Source organism: Rattus norvegicus, chromosome 14, assembly GCF_036323735.1.
Source record: "Rattus norvegicus strain BN/NHsdMcwi chromosome 14, GRCr8, whole genome shotgun sequence".
In the NCBI taxonomy this organism is placed as follows: domain Eukaryota; kingdom Metazoa; phylum Chordata; class Mammalia; order Rodentia; family Muridae; genus Rattus; species Rattus norvegicus.
In genome coordinates this window covers 17,584,686-17,602,474 of record NC_086032.1, presented here as the reverse complement: position 1 = coordinate 17,602,474, position 17,789 = coordinate 17,584,686, and the positions used below count along the sequence as shown (strand labels likewise).

General features: G+C 42.3%; 2 protein-coding genes and 1 long non-coding RNA gene across 3 annotated transcripts; 2 read left to right on the top strand and 1 right to left on the bottom strand.

Moving 5' to 3' along the window:
* Nucleotides 1–6,057: 6,057 nt before the first annotated feature.
* Nucleotides 6,058–7,516, top strand: Cxcl6 (C-X-C motif chemokine ligand 6). The gene is made up of 4 exons (NM_022214.2): nt 6,058–6,253; nt 6,381–6,516; nt 6,633–6,719; nt 6,997–7,516. The coding sequence occupies exons 1-4, from the start codon at nt 6,145–6,147 to the stop codon at nt 7,055–7,057; spliced, it is 393 nt and encodes a 130-aa protein (NP_071550.2). The 5' UTR covers nt 6,058–6,144; the 3' UTR covers nt 7,058–7,516.
* Nucleotides 7,517–11,066: 3,550 nt separating this feature from the next.
* LOC108352723 (uncharacterized) lies at nt 11,067–13,543 on the bottom strand. Its single transcript, XR_001841089.3, has 3 exons — nt 12,805–13,543; nt 12,357–12,612; nt 11,067–12,131 (listed from the first exon to the last, which is right to left on the bottom strand). It is a non-coding gene; the product is annotated as an uncharacterized LOC108352723 (long non-coding RNA).
* Nucleotides 13,544–15,175: 1,632 nt separating this feature from the next.
* Ppbp (pro-platelet basic protein) lies at nt 15,176–15,980 on the top strand. Its single transcript, NM_153721.1, is given in 3 exon segments — nt 15,176–15,294; nt 15,624–15,753; nt 15,878–15,980. Coding segments are annotated over 3 exon segments (336 nt in total). The 5' UTR covers nt 15,176–15,179; the 3' UTR covers nt 15,969–15,980.
* The last annotated feature ends 1,809 nt before the right edge of the window (nt 15,981–17,789 follow it).

The window sequence follows — 17,789 nt, the reverse complement described above, 5'->3', positions numbered from 1 at the left end:
CTCAAAAATAGCCAACTTTCTAACTCTGAGGGGGAAATTATTCAACTCTACACACATAGATGGATAAACAAATAAAAATAAACAAATAATAAATAAATATCCACACATTTGTATAATTCAATACTTCACTGAATTATTCATTGAGTATTCAATAGAAAAAAAAGAAATATGTTCCAAATATTCAGGATGACACCGATGAATCTCAAGAAATTAAGTTAAACAAAAGGAGCCCTACACGAAAGACCCCATGGAAGCTAGGAATGGCAGTGGCTTCTTCTTCAGAAGAGAGAGCTCGTGAAAGTAGCACTTATGTTACTGGAGAATGAACATGTTCTGCCTTGAGTAATTGCTGACGTTTTAAAACCTATCACACGGTCCCCTGAAGACATGTGCATTTCCTTATATAAAATTTAACCTTAATTTAAATGCACTATACAATTATTTTAAGAGTATTCATAGTTGTCCCACCCATTCCTCCCAGTAGCTTTATAGGGGCCAGGGCGAATATTAATAGTTTCATTTATTGAGGTGATAAATTGCTCAAGATTATGCAGAAAATCAAAGACACGACTAGAATGTGGCAAGAGGCTATTGAGCACATGGTCTTTGCTAGTTTTTCCAGTGGTAAGGAAAGCAGACTTGTGACTATAGAGGAAATACACAGACCATGCCCATAAACACATACTAGGCACAAATATATACATGATATACATAATATAAAACACAAGTAAGCCTTCATGGCTGAAAGCAGACTCTTTTCTACATAGAACCTCAATTTGAATAGTTATTTTATTTTTAAATTACCATAGAAACCTGACTATACACTTTAACATAAAACTCTCGTTTACCTATCTATTTATTTATATATCATTACTAGGAGCTATTTTGTATAGCCAGACTGTGACAGATGCCAGCCTTTCTGGCTTATTCTAGTACACCAACGACTACCATATTTCTCTTTTCTATGATAGAACACCTCGTCATAGCATTTGTAGGTCTACTCTCAAATTTTAATTAAGCCACAAATAAAAACTTTCTCCCCAAAGTACATGCTGTTCCAAAGCAGATGACTTAAAAGTCTAATTTACTAACAGCGAACTTTTTGGAAGCCAAATGACTCAAAGTCAAATGCTGAAGCCAGTTAGTCAATTTATTCTTTAGAGAGAAGCATTCCCTGAAGTCCCAGTGGCTAACAAGGTATTCATAATTTGACATTAGCTAGAATTTCTAGGATTTTGTGAGTTTGGACTGGGCATTGCAACACATTTTATGTCAGTGAGAGCAATTTCCTAATTCCAGGTTCCTGTAAAAATAATACTTGAATGTGCATGAAAGTAGTTATTCACCATGAATTCATAGCCAGATTAAGAAAAGATTAGTGGTCATGACTCACTCATAAAACATGTTTAAGGCATACACTCACTGTCTTGGACACTATCAAGTCCAAGCTGATAATTTCTTTTTCAGTAGTAAGGAAAGCAGACCTGTGTAGAAAAAATGCATGGGTTGTGTGTATACACAAATATACATAACATGAATAATATAAAAAGAGATCTACCTCAGTCCCTCCTGGGAGACCAGCATTTAATACAGTGTATTACATGGGAGACATGTATTGGTTTACACTGTGAGGCTCTGCAGAGGTGCACGCTCTGCCAAAAGGAAAAGAAAAGGAAAACCTTGGTGTGAAGGTAGTGGTGGTCAGGCACTGCACTTGCTCCTCTTAGTCAAGAGGCTGAGGAGTCATGGCAGTGGTGATCAGAAACCATGCAGCCAGCAGCCATTACTAAGCACAGTGTTAGCAGTCTAACTTCCTCATGAAGGACTTTTACAGCATTAAGAAAGTTCTTTCTCAAAACTCATTAAGACTTTTAAAAAAATTATTCCATATGTATGTATATGTACCCAGTATATATAAGTCCCTGGAGGCCAGAAGACATTGGGTCTCCTAGAACTGGAGTGACGGGAAGTCCTGAGCTGCTTGATAAGGGTTCTAGGAACTGAACTTGGGTCCTCTGTGATAGCACGGAATGTTCATTGCCCCTCATCTCTTTTACTTATATATTTATTTTTTGCTTGCCACAAACAGGATTTCTGAAGAAAGCTATAAATTCTTCCTCTTGAGAGGCCAACGCTTTCAGAAGTATTTAAAATTTTAATCCCTGCCTTTGCCCCTCCCCCATATTTATCACCTGGTATTGTTCACTGAAAGGTTTTAGGCTTAGATGTCTCTACAAAAAGGAGCAGTGTGCTAGTGAGCCCATCTACCCAGAAACGGGCAAGGATCTGACCAACTATGGTTACTGCAAACCTCCATCTATGTGGGCTCGGTCTAGGTTCATTGATTTACTCCTTTCTCAAGTAGAATCAATCAGAAGGGGATGGCAAGGAAATAATGGATAATGGACAAAGGAATCAAGGAGAGCAGGAGGAAGAGGAGGAAGAGGAAGAGGAGGAAAAACAGGAGGAAGATGAGGAGGAGGAGGAGGGGGATGAGCATGATGATGATGATGAGGAAAATATTCTTGACATTACCTTAATGGGAAGAAAATTTGAAGCAAACCTATTCCCCCAAAGCTACTGACTCTTCATTGGGTGGTTAAACCCAATATGGAGGGAGGAAAACAGATTTCTTGACATTACAAAGTTAACCCAAGAGTCATTGGCTTTTTCCTTCTGCCTATGAGGGAGGGAGTGACCTTTCCACAGCTGCTTGCTTGCTTCCTTCCTTCCTTCCTTCCTTCCTTCCTTCCTTCCTTCCTTCCTTCCTTCTTTCCTTCTCTCCTTCTTTCCTTCCTTCCTTCCTTCCTTCCTTCCTTATATCGATATATGGGCATCCTTAATTACTATACTAGCATAGAATTTCTTAAACACCACTTAAAGATTAGTAAGTAGAAGGGAAAATGGAAATTTAGCAAAATACTCAAAAGGGACTATAACACATCTTCAGTCACATAATTCAATCAGTCACACTGATTGCTGGGAGAGAGCATTTTAGAGTAACCCTACTGACAATCAGCCCAGTGTCACTCAATCAGATTTTCACCATTGTTTTCCTCCAGCAACAGTCGCAGAAAGCAGGTAACATGGTCAATATAATTTTTGTTTCTTTAGTATCAAGGGTTTTTTTCTGGGTTCTCAGTAGCCTGGGCTGAATAGTGCAGACTATAAAGAATGAACATTATCATCTGAATGTTCTTTAGGAATAAGAGAGAAATGATTGCCAATATGACAGTAAGCCAAACAGAAGTAACGGAGTTGTAAAAGTAGAGGGATTAAGAACACACGACTATCCTGTCCTTTTCTCTTTACTTTTAAAGTCTACGGTGAGTTCAGAACACTGCAAGGGAAAAGGCAACCCTCATTCCACACCACCGGCTTCTCATAGACCCCTCAGCAATGAACTTGAAATACAGCAGGTTATTGGAGGAATAGAAAGCATCCCTCAGCTCTGGAAAAAGAAAAAAAGAAAAAAGAAAAAAAAGAAAGAAAGCATCATTCTTCATTGGAGAACACGCAGTGGACTTAAGGAAGGCAGAAGCTGCATTGATGGGAGATTAGAAACTGTTTCATGAAGCAGTTACAGTCAGAATAGTAGGTGTTCGATGACCACAGATGACAGGGGGATGCTCAGATGGCTTTGTCAGGAAAGCGTATTTGGCTGACCTTAAAAGGGGGAGTGTTTGAGGATACTTGGAAGTCTTTGGGACCTTTGATATTATTGAGCCCTTTAGCAACATACATACATAGACTGAGGAATCCAACAGTTTTAAATGCACCATTTGGCAGTGCAATGCCATGATTAACCAGATTATAGCCCCTGGGGGATGTGTGCCAACAACTATTTAAAAAAAATGTAGTTTGGAATCTGGAAACCATTAAAGCATTCTGGTAACAGATTGGCTAAGCGGCTCAACTTCCAACTCTGCATTTAATTCTTTTTTTTTTTTTTACTGGCCTTAATTTCTGTAACTAATTAAGACTGAACACAGTTTCTCTCATTTGTCTGAAAGAATCAGTGTGGGGTATGAATGCGGTTTGATGCTGGAAGCCATTCCAAGGTTTTTCACCCATATTGAATAACCGTGGCTCGTCCTCTGTGGTTGAGATTAATTGCTCAATGTCTTTCATAGACGCTTTTTAAAAATTTTGAAATCAAACTTATCTTTTGATATATCCTAATCTCTAAGTGGCCAATTTAATAAATCTACGGGCTGCTCGTTGCAGAGTGCCACTCCCCAGAAGGATGAAGGATTACGTTCGTTGAGTCAGGTATGATGCTGATGGTATCAGGAAGCAAGTGGATGCAGAACTTCCCATTAGCTCCTGACAATAACGATCACCAAACCTCCCAACTTCCTTCAACTAGACTTAAGTTTCCTTCCAGAATGTAAGTTCCAAAGTCTAACACCACTTCCTGCTCAGCAATGGAGGTGTTCTTATTCCAAAAGAGGTGAGTGGAGTTGACGGTGGTTCCCATGGTTACAGGGAAACAAGAAAAACAATTTCCTTCCAAGACTATACTCACAAAGCTACCATGTTTACAGACTTCCTCTGCCAGCCTCCTGTATGGCCAAAGGTCTTGAGAACCATCCAGAGGAGATCTGTTAAATCTGTATAATAAAGCCGGTGCACTGTGCACCTCTTAATCTTATAACCGTGACCGCCTAGGTGTGAAGGCCTTTAGTTACAGGAAGTCTCTCATCTTTCATCATCAGGTGGTCGCTCTAGGCTCTCCAGCACCCCTAACTTCCACTCATGAGCTGAAATTTCCCTGGAGGCTCTGGGGAAAGCATCCTTCCTTCCGTACTCTAAGAAGTTGCTAGGAGGGAGTGAGAATGGATGCTACCCTGCTGGCAAATTGAATCAAACTCATGCACCAAGCTCACAGATAAGTCCCGCAGAAGAGTCCCTCAGCTGCTGCACCGGACCTCCTCCAGCTTCTGCAAACTTTCAGATTCCCATCGGGCAAAGGAGCCACCTTAGAAAGTAGAGCAAGGAACCCCTGGTACTGCTTCATTCTCCGAGCACCTTACTGAGACGAAGAACAGGACCACTCCTAACTAAATAGCAAAGGGAGCCGCAGGTGCCAAGTATTTATCTTCCTCCCGAAGCAATCTGCTGGGTCGACTGTGAAGTTATTTATTAAGCCATACAATTACAAGCCCTGGGCTTCCAGTAAGCAGCTTTTATTTTGAAGGCCATTCCTGCCGCTGGTTTAAGTGGAAATAAAAGCACTCTCACAGTGTATTGGCTTTTAAAGCTGTCAGAGTCCCAAGAGCCATCAAATAACCCACATCCAAGGAGAGGGCAAGATTGTTTTTTGTTGTTGTTGCTTGGTTGTAGTCAGGGATCACATTTCCTGAATAAAAACAGTCTTCACTTTTTCAACACGCGTTTCAAATGCATTTTATTTATGAGGATGTGTGTATGTCTGCTTATCCGTACGTGTGCCAAGTAGATGCAGATGCCCCCAAGGAAGCCAAAAGATGATGTGGGATCCTCTGGAACTGGAGCCAGAGAGAGGAGCTTGTGAGCAGCAATGTGGTACGGGCTAGGGGTGGGGGCGCAAACCCTAGTCCTCTGCAACAGCGACCATTTCTCTTAACTGCGGAGCCATCTCCCAGGTGCCAACACCAGTGTTTGTAGCAATAACAGTTAAAGACCTGTGGAAGGTTTTCTAACGTCAAAACTCCTTCCCTTGGCTCCAGTCTTTCCACTGGAAGGAAAAAAAGGGTATCCTCAGAGCTCTGTCCTCCTTGGTATGCAATCCTATCTAGCCCTGACACAGGAGAGGGAGAAGTCTTACTCTGACTCGGAGGAGCAGCAGCCTTCTGCTCCTGGGGCAGGACTCCAGCATTCTCTGATTTGGCAAAGGGCCACCCCTGCTAGCCATCCTCCCGCCCCAATCCCATTATCCCATTGTTCAGCCCCTCTGAGCCCACCCCAACCCCCTAACTCCAAGGCCCGGGAATTTCCCCAGCATCTTCAAGCTCCAGTTTCCTGGCCGAAGGAAGAGAAGAGCGCAGATAAAAGGGGTGCCGCGGGCTGGAGAACACCACAGTGCTCTATAGAGCCCCAATCTCCACACCTCCTCCAGCATATCCCGAACCGGTGCTTCCTGGTCCCCGGATCCTGTCCACAATGAGCTTCCAGCTCCGCAGCTCCGCCCGCATCCCTAGCCGGTCCTGCTCGTCATTCACCCTGCTGGCATTTCTGCTGCTGTTCACACTGCCACAGCATCGAGCTCAAGGTGAGGGCGCAGCACCTGCGTGGAGCAGGGTGCCCGACACACCCCAGCGGGCCATCGCAGTCAGCTGGTCCCAGGAGCGGGGAAAGGGCTCTCCCAGCACCGTCCTATAATCTTGTCTCCTCCGCAGCTGCTCCTTTCTCGGCCATGGTTGCAACGGAGCTACGCTGTGTTTGCTTAACCTTAGCTCCAAGAATTAACCCCAAAATGATCGCTAATTTGGAGGTGATCCCTGCAGGTCCACATTGCCCCAAGGTGGAAGTCATGTGAGTTGTGATTTGCTCTGGGTGCGGGTGATCTTGGGAAATGGAAGTCCTTCTACCCCGTGGTCTTTAGTCACCCTGGCTCACCTGTGTGTCCTCTTTTTTTTCCCCCTCCGCAGAGCTAAGTTGAAGAACCAGAAGGATAATGTTTGTCTTGACCCAGAAGCTCCGTTGATAAAGAAAGTCATTCAGAAAATATTGGGCAGGTACTTGCTATCTTGGTCTCTGAGGTTTCTTGGTCTCTGCAGCGGGCAAGGTCGTTATTCTCCGTGTATGAGTTGGTGTTCTGGAACCACATTCTAAACTGGGCTTAGAACAAAAGGATTCAGAATGGAAAGTTGTTGTTCTGGGATGTTGCAATAACCCAGAATAACCCAGAACTACTCTCTCTCTCTCTCTCTCTCTCTCTCTCTCTCTCTCTCTCTCTCTCTGTTTGGCTAAACTGAAGAATTTTAGTAACTGATACAATTCTTTCCTCAACAGTGAAAATAAGAAAACAAAGCGGAATGCACTTGCACTGGTCAGATCAGCCAGTACTCAATAGAAAGATTTCTGAGGACTCTGTACCCAGGGAAGGCAAGAAAGAAGGGCTGGTTCTCCCCACCTGCGGTTTTTCTTTATGAACTCCCTGCTTTGAAGAGGAAAGAGAAGTCACTGTCCCTGAAGCTTCCTGCTCATTTTAGGAGTGTATTTTAGCAAAATGTTTCCTAGTCTTTCCTATCTATTATACTATTGGAAACTGTGGTATTTTAGTGTGTAAGTCAAGAATCATTGATGGTTAACCTTTCAAAATGTCTTGAATTGAAGGTGACTATTGCATTGTGTCTTCAGAAAATGTGTGTGTGTGTGTGTGTGTGTGTGTGTGTGCATGTAATTTGTAGTGCCTTTGTAATGTTCATGTGAATGCTGTGGCTTTAACAGACCAGTGACATTCACTTAGAAGCTGTTGATAGGGACACCCTCATCTTCTCTCTCACGAAATGGGGACCTCTCTTCCTGTTGTTTCCTGGGTGTGTTAAGAAGCTTTCTTACCCCTGAGCCTGGGGTGGCATATAACTTTTATGGTTTTAGAAAGCTGCTATGTCATGCAGAAACCTGTGTAGAATACATTTCCTTATGTGGAATTTCTGAATGTGTAAGTTCTGGAAGGATTAATGTGTTCTCATCTTACAATTTTAGACACTTGATGTCTTCTTCGTATGACATAATGTCATGACCTACTCCTCAAACTGTACACTATTTATTAACTCGTTTATTAGCGTTGCTATTTGGGCCACTGAATATATATTTTAGATAGATGAAGAAGGTAAATTCCTTGCCTAGTTTTCATAAATAAATATTTAAAAGTTATTTCTAGTGAGAGAAACTTTGGCAGATATCTATACTCTTAGAGTCTTGAAAGCGTACTTAACATGTCTGAATATGCCTTGCTGAGGTATTTAGATGCCTGTGACATGTCTTTTAAAGACTTTGCTTTGTTACAAGGAGATTAATGAATGCATCACATCCATTATTTTTTTTTTTGATTCTTTTTTTCGGAGTTGGGGACCGAACCCAGGGCCTTGCGCTTCCTAGGTAAGCGCTCTACCACTGAGCTAAATCCCCAGCCCTCACATCCATTATTTTAAGACTGTACTTCGTAAAGTGTCTCACTTGTTTATATTGCTCTTTTGAGAAAAATAAAGTGTTTCTAAATTTCGCTCACGTTGCTTCCGATTTCTTATGACGGTGAACCTCATTATCCTGCATTCTGCATTATTTTCGAAGTTGGCTTTTCGGTTGCCTGGTTTGAAGAAAGGTCTGTTCCCCTAATTCCTTGAACCGTTTTAATTTCTAAAGTCAGCTCCAGTTTGGATCCCCCTCCAGGGCATCAGTAGCTTCTGGGGACTTTAGAGGGGGAAGATATGCTCTTGCCCATCTTAAATCCTTGACCAGCTCTCTGCTGTAGCTCAGGGCTCAGGTGAGCTCCAGATGTTCAGACACAAAAGGCTGAGGCTCCAGCTTGGTGCCTTGGGAGGCAGGGGGAACTCTGGGAGTTGGGTCCCTGATGGGGATTTGGATCATAATGGGCAGAGCTTTCAAGGGGAGGTGAAGACCGCAGCCCCTTAACTTCCTTTCTCCCACAAATCCCCCATGGGCGGAAAGGGAGTGTCCTCTGCACTCCTGCCCCAGATAAAGAAAGGGTCAAGACTGATTCATCATGAAACCAAACCTCAAACCTTCAAAGCTAGGTATCAAATAGACTTTCCCTCCTTTTACCCACTTAAAGTTCACCGTAGAAGACATTATTCCGGTGACAGAGAGCTAATTAGCACACCGCACATTTCCTAGACATAAAGTAAGTGTTACAAAAGCCTGGCAGGTAAGGTTGTGTCTCCTCTTACGTTGTTCCCCTCAGGCTTTGCACCCCTCTCACACTCCGTTGTTGGGTGCCGGTTCTCTAAGCCCTGCTCATTCTGTCTCATTTGCTATGACTCTGCCTGCAAAGGGCTTGCTCCTTTTTTGCTCACAAGAGCAAATTCAGCTTGGCACCAGCAATACCTCTCTCATGACTTTTTTCCCTGGCCATTCCCAGCTCCGCGTCTTTGGGATACTAGATAAGCTGAGTTACAACAAATGTTGCTTCGCTATTGTTTGTGTATGGGTTTCTCCATCCTAATCTACAGAGAGCTCCCCTACAGCAGCTACTACCTTTCTCTGTATCCCTAGCTGATTAAATGAGCTAATAGCATCCTAACCGAAGTTACTGGACACAGTCCTAAAGTCAGTAATCAGGTTTCTGGTGTGTACCTGCCTCTTCTCTCCCTGTCTGTAGGAAAGCTCCCATAATATCTCCCTAGGATTTGCCTGACAGACTTCTATCCTTTCTCCCTCTCCCTCAAAAAACAGCTCCCCCCTTCCCTTACCAGATTAGGGCTGCGTTTTATTTTCTTGTAGGGTTTTGCATTTTTCCTTTGTAACATTCTGTGTGCAAAGGTGTTTAGTGTCTGTTTACTCCAACATCACTGTGCTCCTCGTGAGAGTAGGGGCAGTATCTGTCATGTTCACTGCAGTTCCTAAGAGAGTACTTAGGGCACAGTAGATATTTTAAAAAGACCCAGGTTCTAGGCTGATGAAAACTGGTTCTCTTTCCAGCATAAGATAGTAATTTGTATAAATAGCCCATTAGGGACAGCAAAGAATATTAATCTAACTCATACACAAATACATACCTACTACAATTAAAGTACTGTATACACTAACATCGGTATGTATTTTCATATACTGTGTGTATTAATATATTATTAGCTAGGTAAAAACCTTGTTTCTTGTTACTTTTTCTCTCTCTTGTTGCATATCAAATATCAACTCAAGTGATACATTTTCGACTATCATATGCTGCTTTATCAGTGCAAAAGACAGAGAGGCAGACAGAGGAGAGGATTCAAGGATATAAGGCAGATTAACTTAGTTTAAAAAGGATGCCTTCCTTACAAGTTTTACAGTGATATAGGAAAGTAGAAAACACCTCGAAGTTACAAAAACAAAAACAAAAACAAAAACAAAAGAACCATTAAACTTGAAGAGTAACTTCTTTAATTTCTCAAATGACATACGTCATTATCCCAGGAGTTGTAGGAAACAACAAGAAACAAACCAGACTGCCAGGAATACTTGAACTCTAAATTCCAATGTTTCGAACAGTCTTTTATGAGAATGATCTCTTCCTGCTTAAGTGCCCAAGAGTGATAAATGGAAACATAACAGACACCCTTGATGATGAAGTGCAAGTTTGGGAACAAAGAAAATTCCTGATTATCTTTTCTTTTGTCACCTCTGTAATTTTGTTCTTTTTTTTTCTCCAGATGTGAAATTTAAAAGTTTCCTTGGTTTCTAGACCACAGACTCACTGAAATTCGTATTGTCCTTGCAATTCTGGGTGCCATGGTCACTCTCCAACTGGTCACTCTATGGGGAACACATGGGCTTTGGTATTATCAGGGTGCAGCCTGTACAGAAGCTTCGCTAACACATGCTTTCACCGCATGACCATTTCATCCTTCCACCCGAAAACACCTGGGAGAGATTACTGGAGCATCTTTCTAACGATGTCTTATATATGTCTGTATCCTGTTTCCTTCCCTTTACTCTCTGAAACTCTCCTATACACACGAGAACAGTAGGCCTCGAATATGTGGTCGGTTAACGTTGTCTGTGCACCTGCCTTGGCTCAGGCCATTTTTAGTTTGTACCGTTCCTCGTTCAGCATGCCAGACTTTCTGCTTGCCTCTGGGTGTGACTGGTTTAATTCCTGAAGGTATGACAGATTTATGGTAAAATATGACTTGGTGGTTTTGTATTTCTATCAATTGTTTTTAATGCTCGCATGAGGAAAAGAATTTCTGTGGGTAAACTCTCTCACGCTTAGCTTGAAAATCCTTCCCGGATGTCACAGAATGAGAACTTTGCGACAGGGAAGGAGCGCCTGGGGAACTGTAGTTAACATCTGTGACTGAGTGAAGGGAGAGAAGCAGAATGAGCACGGTGTGTCTGATTTAGGGGTGGGGGTGGGGGTGGGGGACACTCCATTCCCTCTTAGTCAGCGGAATTCATATTAGTGTCCTGAGAGAGGTTGTTCATACCTCCAACGGGAAGAGACAGAGGGAGACCTACGGGTTAAGTTCAAGATTTGGGTTCCGTAAATATCAATATCAGCATCTTGCTCCACAAACTTAGAGCATCTGCCAAGACATAGCCACTGAGGAAACTCATCCTAAGGGACTTGTTTCTTGCATCTGTTGCAATGCTTTACCCTGATTTTCCCCGGACGAAAAGAAAGAGTTGGTTCTCTAAAGCACTCGGCGTCTCCTCTTTTCAGCTCGGTCTATAGTACGCAGCCCGCAGCCCGAGACAGGGCCTTTCAAATCTGCTTCTGAATGTTGGTAGGTGTGCAGCCTTGACAATTTACATAACAATCCACTCCTCAGCTCTGTCACCTGCACCCTACTTTGAACCTACCTTCTGAGCGAGCACTGAAGGCTGGATTGGAAGTATGGCTGCTGTCTACTGTCCTAATGCAGACCCCCATTGGCAGTGAGAAACCCAGATCTGGATGTTAAAACCTACATATAGTTTATACATGTGTGTGTAGTATTGCTACTATATGTGAATGATTTTAGTACTTTAAGGACTTATTTCTAAATATATGTCAAAAGACTTGAGAAAAGTCTATATTCGCTATGGACACATTTTTTTTTCTGTGAATTATGTAGCAGTGGTATCGAATGTATGACCAATTGTTTTCCCTAAACCATTCATCAATTCAACATCAGTACACAACAGACCAAACATTGTGCAGGATCCTTGTAGCTTGGGATAATGATGAACTAAGTATCCAGCCTCTTCACATAGTTTTATAGAAAATAAAGTGTTTTGCCAGGAAACAGTGGCTTAATATATGACCTTTATTCATTCTGGGAAGAGGCACACATGTCCCCAAAACATGAAGGTCAGAGGACAACTTGGGAGAGTTGGTGTCTCATGCCAAATGGATTCGTGGGATCGAATGTGAGCTATCCAACTTTAGGGCAAGTGCTTTTAACTGCAGAACAATCTTGTCAGCAGAAAACCATGTTTTTCTTGAGAGGACAGAGGCATGGAGTACAGAGAGGGGAAGGGAAGAAGAATGAGAGGATCATGTTAGAGAGACGTTCCAGCAGCCAACACCAGCCAGCCAACCAGAGGCAGCCATTTTGAGTTTTCAGTGGTATCTGTGGCTGGTTAACCAGACCCACCCCTACTAAAGAGAAAGCAGGGGAGAAGGCAACACCCAAACGCCATAATTATGCAATAATAAAACAAACCTTCAAAAGAAGAAGACTTATTCCAAGCCACTAAATTAAAAGTGGAGTTGGCACATGGCAAGAAAAGAGTGCTACTGGCTTCTTAGGTTCTAAAGCAGCCTTGGGTTACAATGTCCTCAAACGATGACCACACTGTGAAAGAGAGTCGGGTCCATGCATCTGATGCTCAACCAATGCAGGTGTAGCAGTGCTCCTGGGTGGCAGTATCTGGGATGATTCTCCATCCTGCACACACCCTCCGCATCTGCACTTTGCTCTGGGCAGAAAGGAGAAAGGTCAGGTGAGTGTCAATGCTCTTGAGATCTGCACAGTTTCCATCAACTCAGAAAACATTTGCTTCCAGCTCGCCCAGAAAACCTTTTGTGTCTCCTTTCTCCGTGTGCTAGGGAACTTTAACAAACGGAAAGCTTTGCTGACTTAGCATCTTCTGGGCCCCTCGCTCTGATACCTGGTTCCCAGATGATTGTTCCTTTCCAAAGAGCCATCTTAAAGAGCACAGTCCAGAGCGCTGTGCTGAGCAGAGCTAACGCATCTTTATTTTAATGAATAAATAATCTTCCAGTAGCCATAAAAAAAAAAGCCAACAGATAGGTTTTGTTTTGAGTCATAGAAACTGGCTTGTTTCCGGAGTGATTGCTATTTATAAAGCGGCTCAAGGGGAAAATAGATAAAATAACTTACCACACATTTAAAAAAAGTGGGGGGTGGCAAAGAAAGATTAATAAAAAAGGTTATAAGGTTATTTAAAAACTAAGGTCCTCTGCTCTCTCTTCACTTTCTATTATGCATAAAAATTATAATTTTATACAGACCAGCTGCTTTTGATTAAATCGCTATTATAAAATACTTTGTACACATTTTCACAATGAAGCAACACTGCTTTTCATATTTCATGTAGCACGGAGACAGAAGGCGTTTATACAAATGATATGTACAGCAGTGAAGACAGAGTACTAGTAAACCCCAATGCCTTTGGCAAGGATTTAGCTCTTTCTGGAGAAAGAAAAAGTTAAATGAATAAGTGTCCTAAGAATTTCATAATGTCTGGCGCATCATAGTTATTTAATACTTTTTGAGCAAACAGAAACCACCAAATAGATGTTTTATCTCAAGGCTGACTAATAAAGCCTGTCAATTTTACATGCCAATTAATTGGTCGATACCTCCTTCTGAACCTTGCTGACGATGTCTTCTGTGACAAGATGCGTTTATTGATTGACTTAAAGCAGGTCATCATGGGGACATGCCTGCAGTCTTAGCTCTTGGGAGACAGAAGAAGGAGGAGGAAGAGGATGATGGTGATGATGATGATGATGATGATGATGATGATATATTCAAAACTGTCTTAGGCTATACCTTCCCAATGCTATGACCCTTTAACTCAGTTCCTCAGGTTGTGCTGACCCCAACAATAAAATTATTTTCTCTGCAACTTTATAACTGTAATTTTGCCACTTGTATGATTACAATGCATATATATATATATTATGCAGAATATCTGATATGTGACACTGTGAAAGGGTTGTTAGGTCCTCAAAAGGTCAAAACCCACGGGTTGAGAACCACTGTGAGTTTGAAACTAGCTTGGTCTACACTGATTGTCCTTGTACCTAAGAAGATAGTTCATACAGTTCCCCGCTCAAAGAATTAGGGGAATCTTAACAATTGAATGTGGAAAAGAAGTTTAAATAGTATTAAACATGGAGAAAAATGCACAGGGAAGCCCATAAATACTGTCAAAAATGTGGAGAGCTGTTTGTGGTGGCCGGAAAATGAAAGTTTAGGAATAATGTTGAAAATTCTTTCTGTTTCACTCTGAGTTTTTTAAGATGTGTAAATCTATAATGAGTCTTATAGAATCATGCTTTTGTACAGAATAATCTTTCTGCACAGACGTGTTTTATGTGTATCTCCATAAATACATACACATACATACACATATAAATGCATATAGAATAGAAATGTCAAGTTTCTATCTGGCAATGGTAGCTATAGACGGCCACCATTGAAAAGCAGTAGTGTGGAGTAGCTGTGAATGGAAAGGAACATACTTAGTTTTCATATGCCTGCAGTGTATGACTATTCCATTAAAAATAAAAGAGACAACAAATATGTAGATATTCATGTACTCTCACGCAGTAGAAACAAGTAATTTCTTACGTATGGAAATTCTTATTTATACTATTTGGATGAAATTGAAAAAGGTAATTTACTTAGAAGACAGAGAGAAGTCCATAAACTCACACCCAAAGAGAATCCTTTATATTAAGTGACTCAATATTTTCACCCCACACGCCTTAGAAATTCTGATTCCCACCAAGAACCAACCCAGGAGCTCTCTTTGTCATTCGGTGAGAGTAGGGCACCTCCTCCTCAGAGACCACAAGCTGGAGACTGAAAGTATGCCTGGAGTCTACTACGCCCCAAAACTACGCTGTAGAAAAGGTGTGGCCCGTGACTACCTGCTCGCGCAGGGACAATGCTTACAATGTTCTGGCCTAGGTCCCACTTCTAAGTCGGGGGGCTTATGCATCTGTAATAGTCAGACGCTGAAGACGACAGCCGGGATGCGGATGGACTGACGCACAACTTGTAGCTAATTGTGCAGAATTTTTAAACCGGTCTGGTCGATATGGGTTGGACACAACTTGACCATCCTTTTATGGTTAGGAACCACATATACACTCACTTCCCCTTCCCCACCTCTTCAGAGGTATAAAAAGAGGTCCGGAGGCATATAAAGCCACAGAGCAGCAGTGTTCTGGGCAGCCTCTCATCCTCATATTGAGCTCTGGAAACAGTTCTAGCTCAGGGTTCCTCACCATGGGCTTCAGACTCAGACCTACATCCTCCTGCACCAGGGCCAGCTCTCTTCGTAACCTACAGGTGCTGCTGAGCCTGCTTCTCGTTGCGCTGGTTCCCCTTGCAGTTGGAAAACGTAAGAGAAATTCAGGGAAAGAGAGCGGAGGAAGGCTGCTTCCCTTCATCTTGTATTCAGAGGCTTGTGGTGCTGATGGTGGGGCTTGGGTACATGCACAGAGATTGTATCAGTGCTTCTGGGTTTGGAGGATGTAACGACTAATAATTCTAAGACATACTTGTGGGCATTTCAGATGTGGGAGATAACCATCTGGGCTCGCCACTCGAAGTTTACAGATCATATTCCCAGCGTCTGTGGGAAAGAGGGACGATTGCCTTCAATTTGCAGGTTAGGAAAGGGAAGAAAATAACGCATAGTCGCTAATTAAGCCTTGTGATCCCGTGTAGCTGATAACAACGAGCCATTTATCGAATTGCGCTGCAGATGTACGAATACACTCTCTGGAATCCCACTGAACTCTATCTCCCGTGTGAATGTGTTCCGGCCAGGAGCACACTGTGACAATGTGGAAGTGATGTAAGTCCCCTATTCTTTGTCCTGCTCTTGTCCTTGCAGAATGCTCTCCACGCTTTCCTCCCTCCTCACGATCTCCTCCGACAGAGAGGCTGTTACTCACAGTCAATACTTTTCTCCTTTGCAGAGCCACACTGAAGAATGGAAAGGAAGTGTGCCTGGACCCGACTGCCCCTATGATCAAGAAAATCGTCAAGAAGATATTGGAAGGTTATTGACCAGCTGCTTCGTCTGTGTCAAACCATTTCACTGTGCAGGAGGGACTGACCGTTTGAAATCTGGACTTCGTAGAGTTATTATCTACTTTGAAGTCGGGATACTCTCTCATTCTCGCTCAGAAACCACATTGTATTCTGGGAAGGCCTTGTTAAAGAATGGCTCAGCAAACAAACGACAAGGAAAATGAACAAGCCAATTCGTAACCTGCAATTTATGGTATATTTTTGCAAATTCTTGGCTAAACACTGGGCCGTGTGCTGCATTTCTTCATTTGAGCTTTTCTCTCCAAATGTACTATGTCGAGTTTTCTTTCTGAGTTTTTAAAAAATTATTTATTGTAGTTTTGAGATTACAATTATATCACTCCCCTCTTTTTATTCCTCCAAACCATTCCATATATCCTTCCTTGCTTTCTTTCAAATCCATGTCCCTTTTTTGTCATTGAGTGCATATATATATATATATATATATATATATACATATATATATATATATATATATATATATGTGTGTGTGTGTGTGTGTGTGTGTGTGTGTGTAATCACTTGGGGACATGCAGAGCATTTTTGCACTGGTCATGCCCAGGATACTTGGTAATAAGAGTTTTTCCAGTGTCTTATCCCTAGAATGACTTATTTCCAAGAAACCTCTGCAATGTCTTACATGTGTTTTAAGTTTCAAACTAAACATAATAAAGCCATAGAAAGTAAATGCTGTAAGTGGTGGCCATTTACTTCGTAGTGAGTATGTTTAAACGCCAGTGAAAAAGGTTTAACACAAACTCCACTATTGTCTGCCACAAAGCAAGGTGACAGGTCTGATCTTCTAGTAAGTCTTTTATTATATCCACCCCCCCCCTTCTCCCTCTCAGACTGAACTTCAGGGCATCATGTATGTTAAGCTACTTTTCTGTCACTGGGCCACATTCCTCAGCCTCTATTTTTAGAAATTTTTTCTATTTATCAATATTGCCAGCTAACGTCACTAAGTTGTGTCATTTTTAATGCCCTACACAGTCAAGAATTGAAAGACGCTAGTCATATCCCCCAAAGCTATAGTAAGCCCGCCTAGTAGCCATTTCAGTCTGGTCAGGTTGCTGACCTGTGTTTGTGGCTTAGTTTCTTCATCTCTAAAATGGGGATGATCTCTTGCCATCTAATAGAGTTAATGACAGAAAGAAAAGGACCTAACTGAAAAACATTTTAAATACTGTGTGTCACACAGCAGTTCACATGTGAACGTGAGGAACTGGTTACTAGCAGAACTGCTAGCCCTCCCCATATTGCAGAAAGGGAGGAAACCTGAAGCTTAAGAAATCGTAAGACTTGTCTTGGGTTAGAAGTGTAGCTCAGTGGTAGAATGCTTGCCCAGCACGTGAGAGGCCCTAGGTTCAATTCCCAGCAGAGTCCAAAGAAACCTGCCTTAGAAAGTAAATGACCTGAGTGCATATTGGAAACCATGCTCGTAAAGCACTAGAGCTTGACCCTTTTGCTGATCCTTCCTTCCCTAAGAGGCCACTTCACATCACATCAGTTATAGGTACATGGGATACTGCTTGATTCAAACTCCCCTACTCTATCCTAGTCATGGAAGAAGAGATAATTTCACCCCCTCCAACCTGTACATGGGCTTTGGGGCACTCGTATACGCTAAACACGTACTTCACTCAAGACTCAGCATGATGGAGGGTTTCCTTTTGTCTCTTCACCACCAGAGGCTCAGGTCTGCACACATCTTGTCTGTAATTCAGTTGTAACTACTCAAATGTCCACAACCATGTGAGAAAGCAGTAAACGGTTTTATTAGCTTCGCTCCAGTTA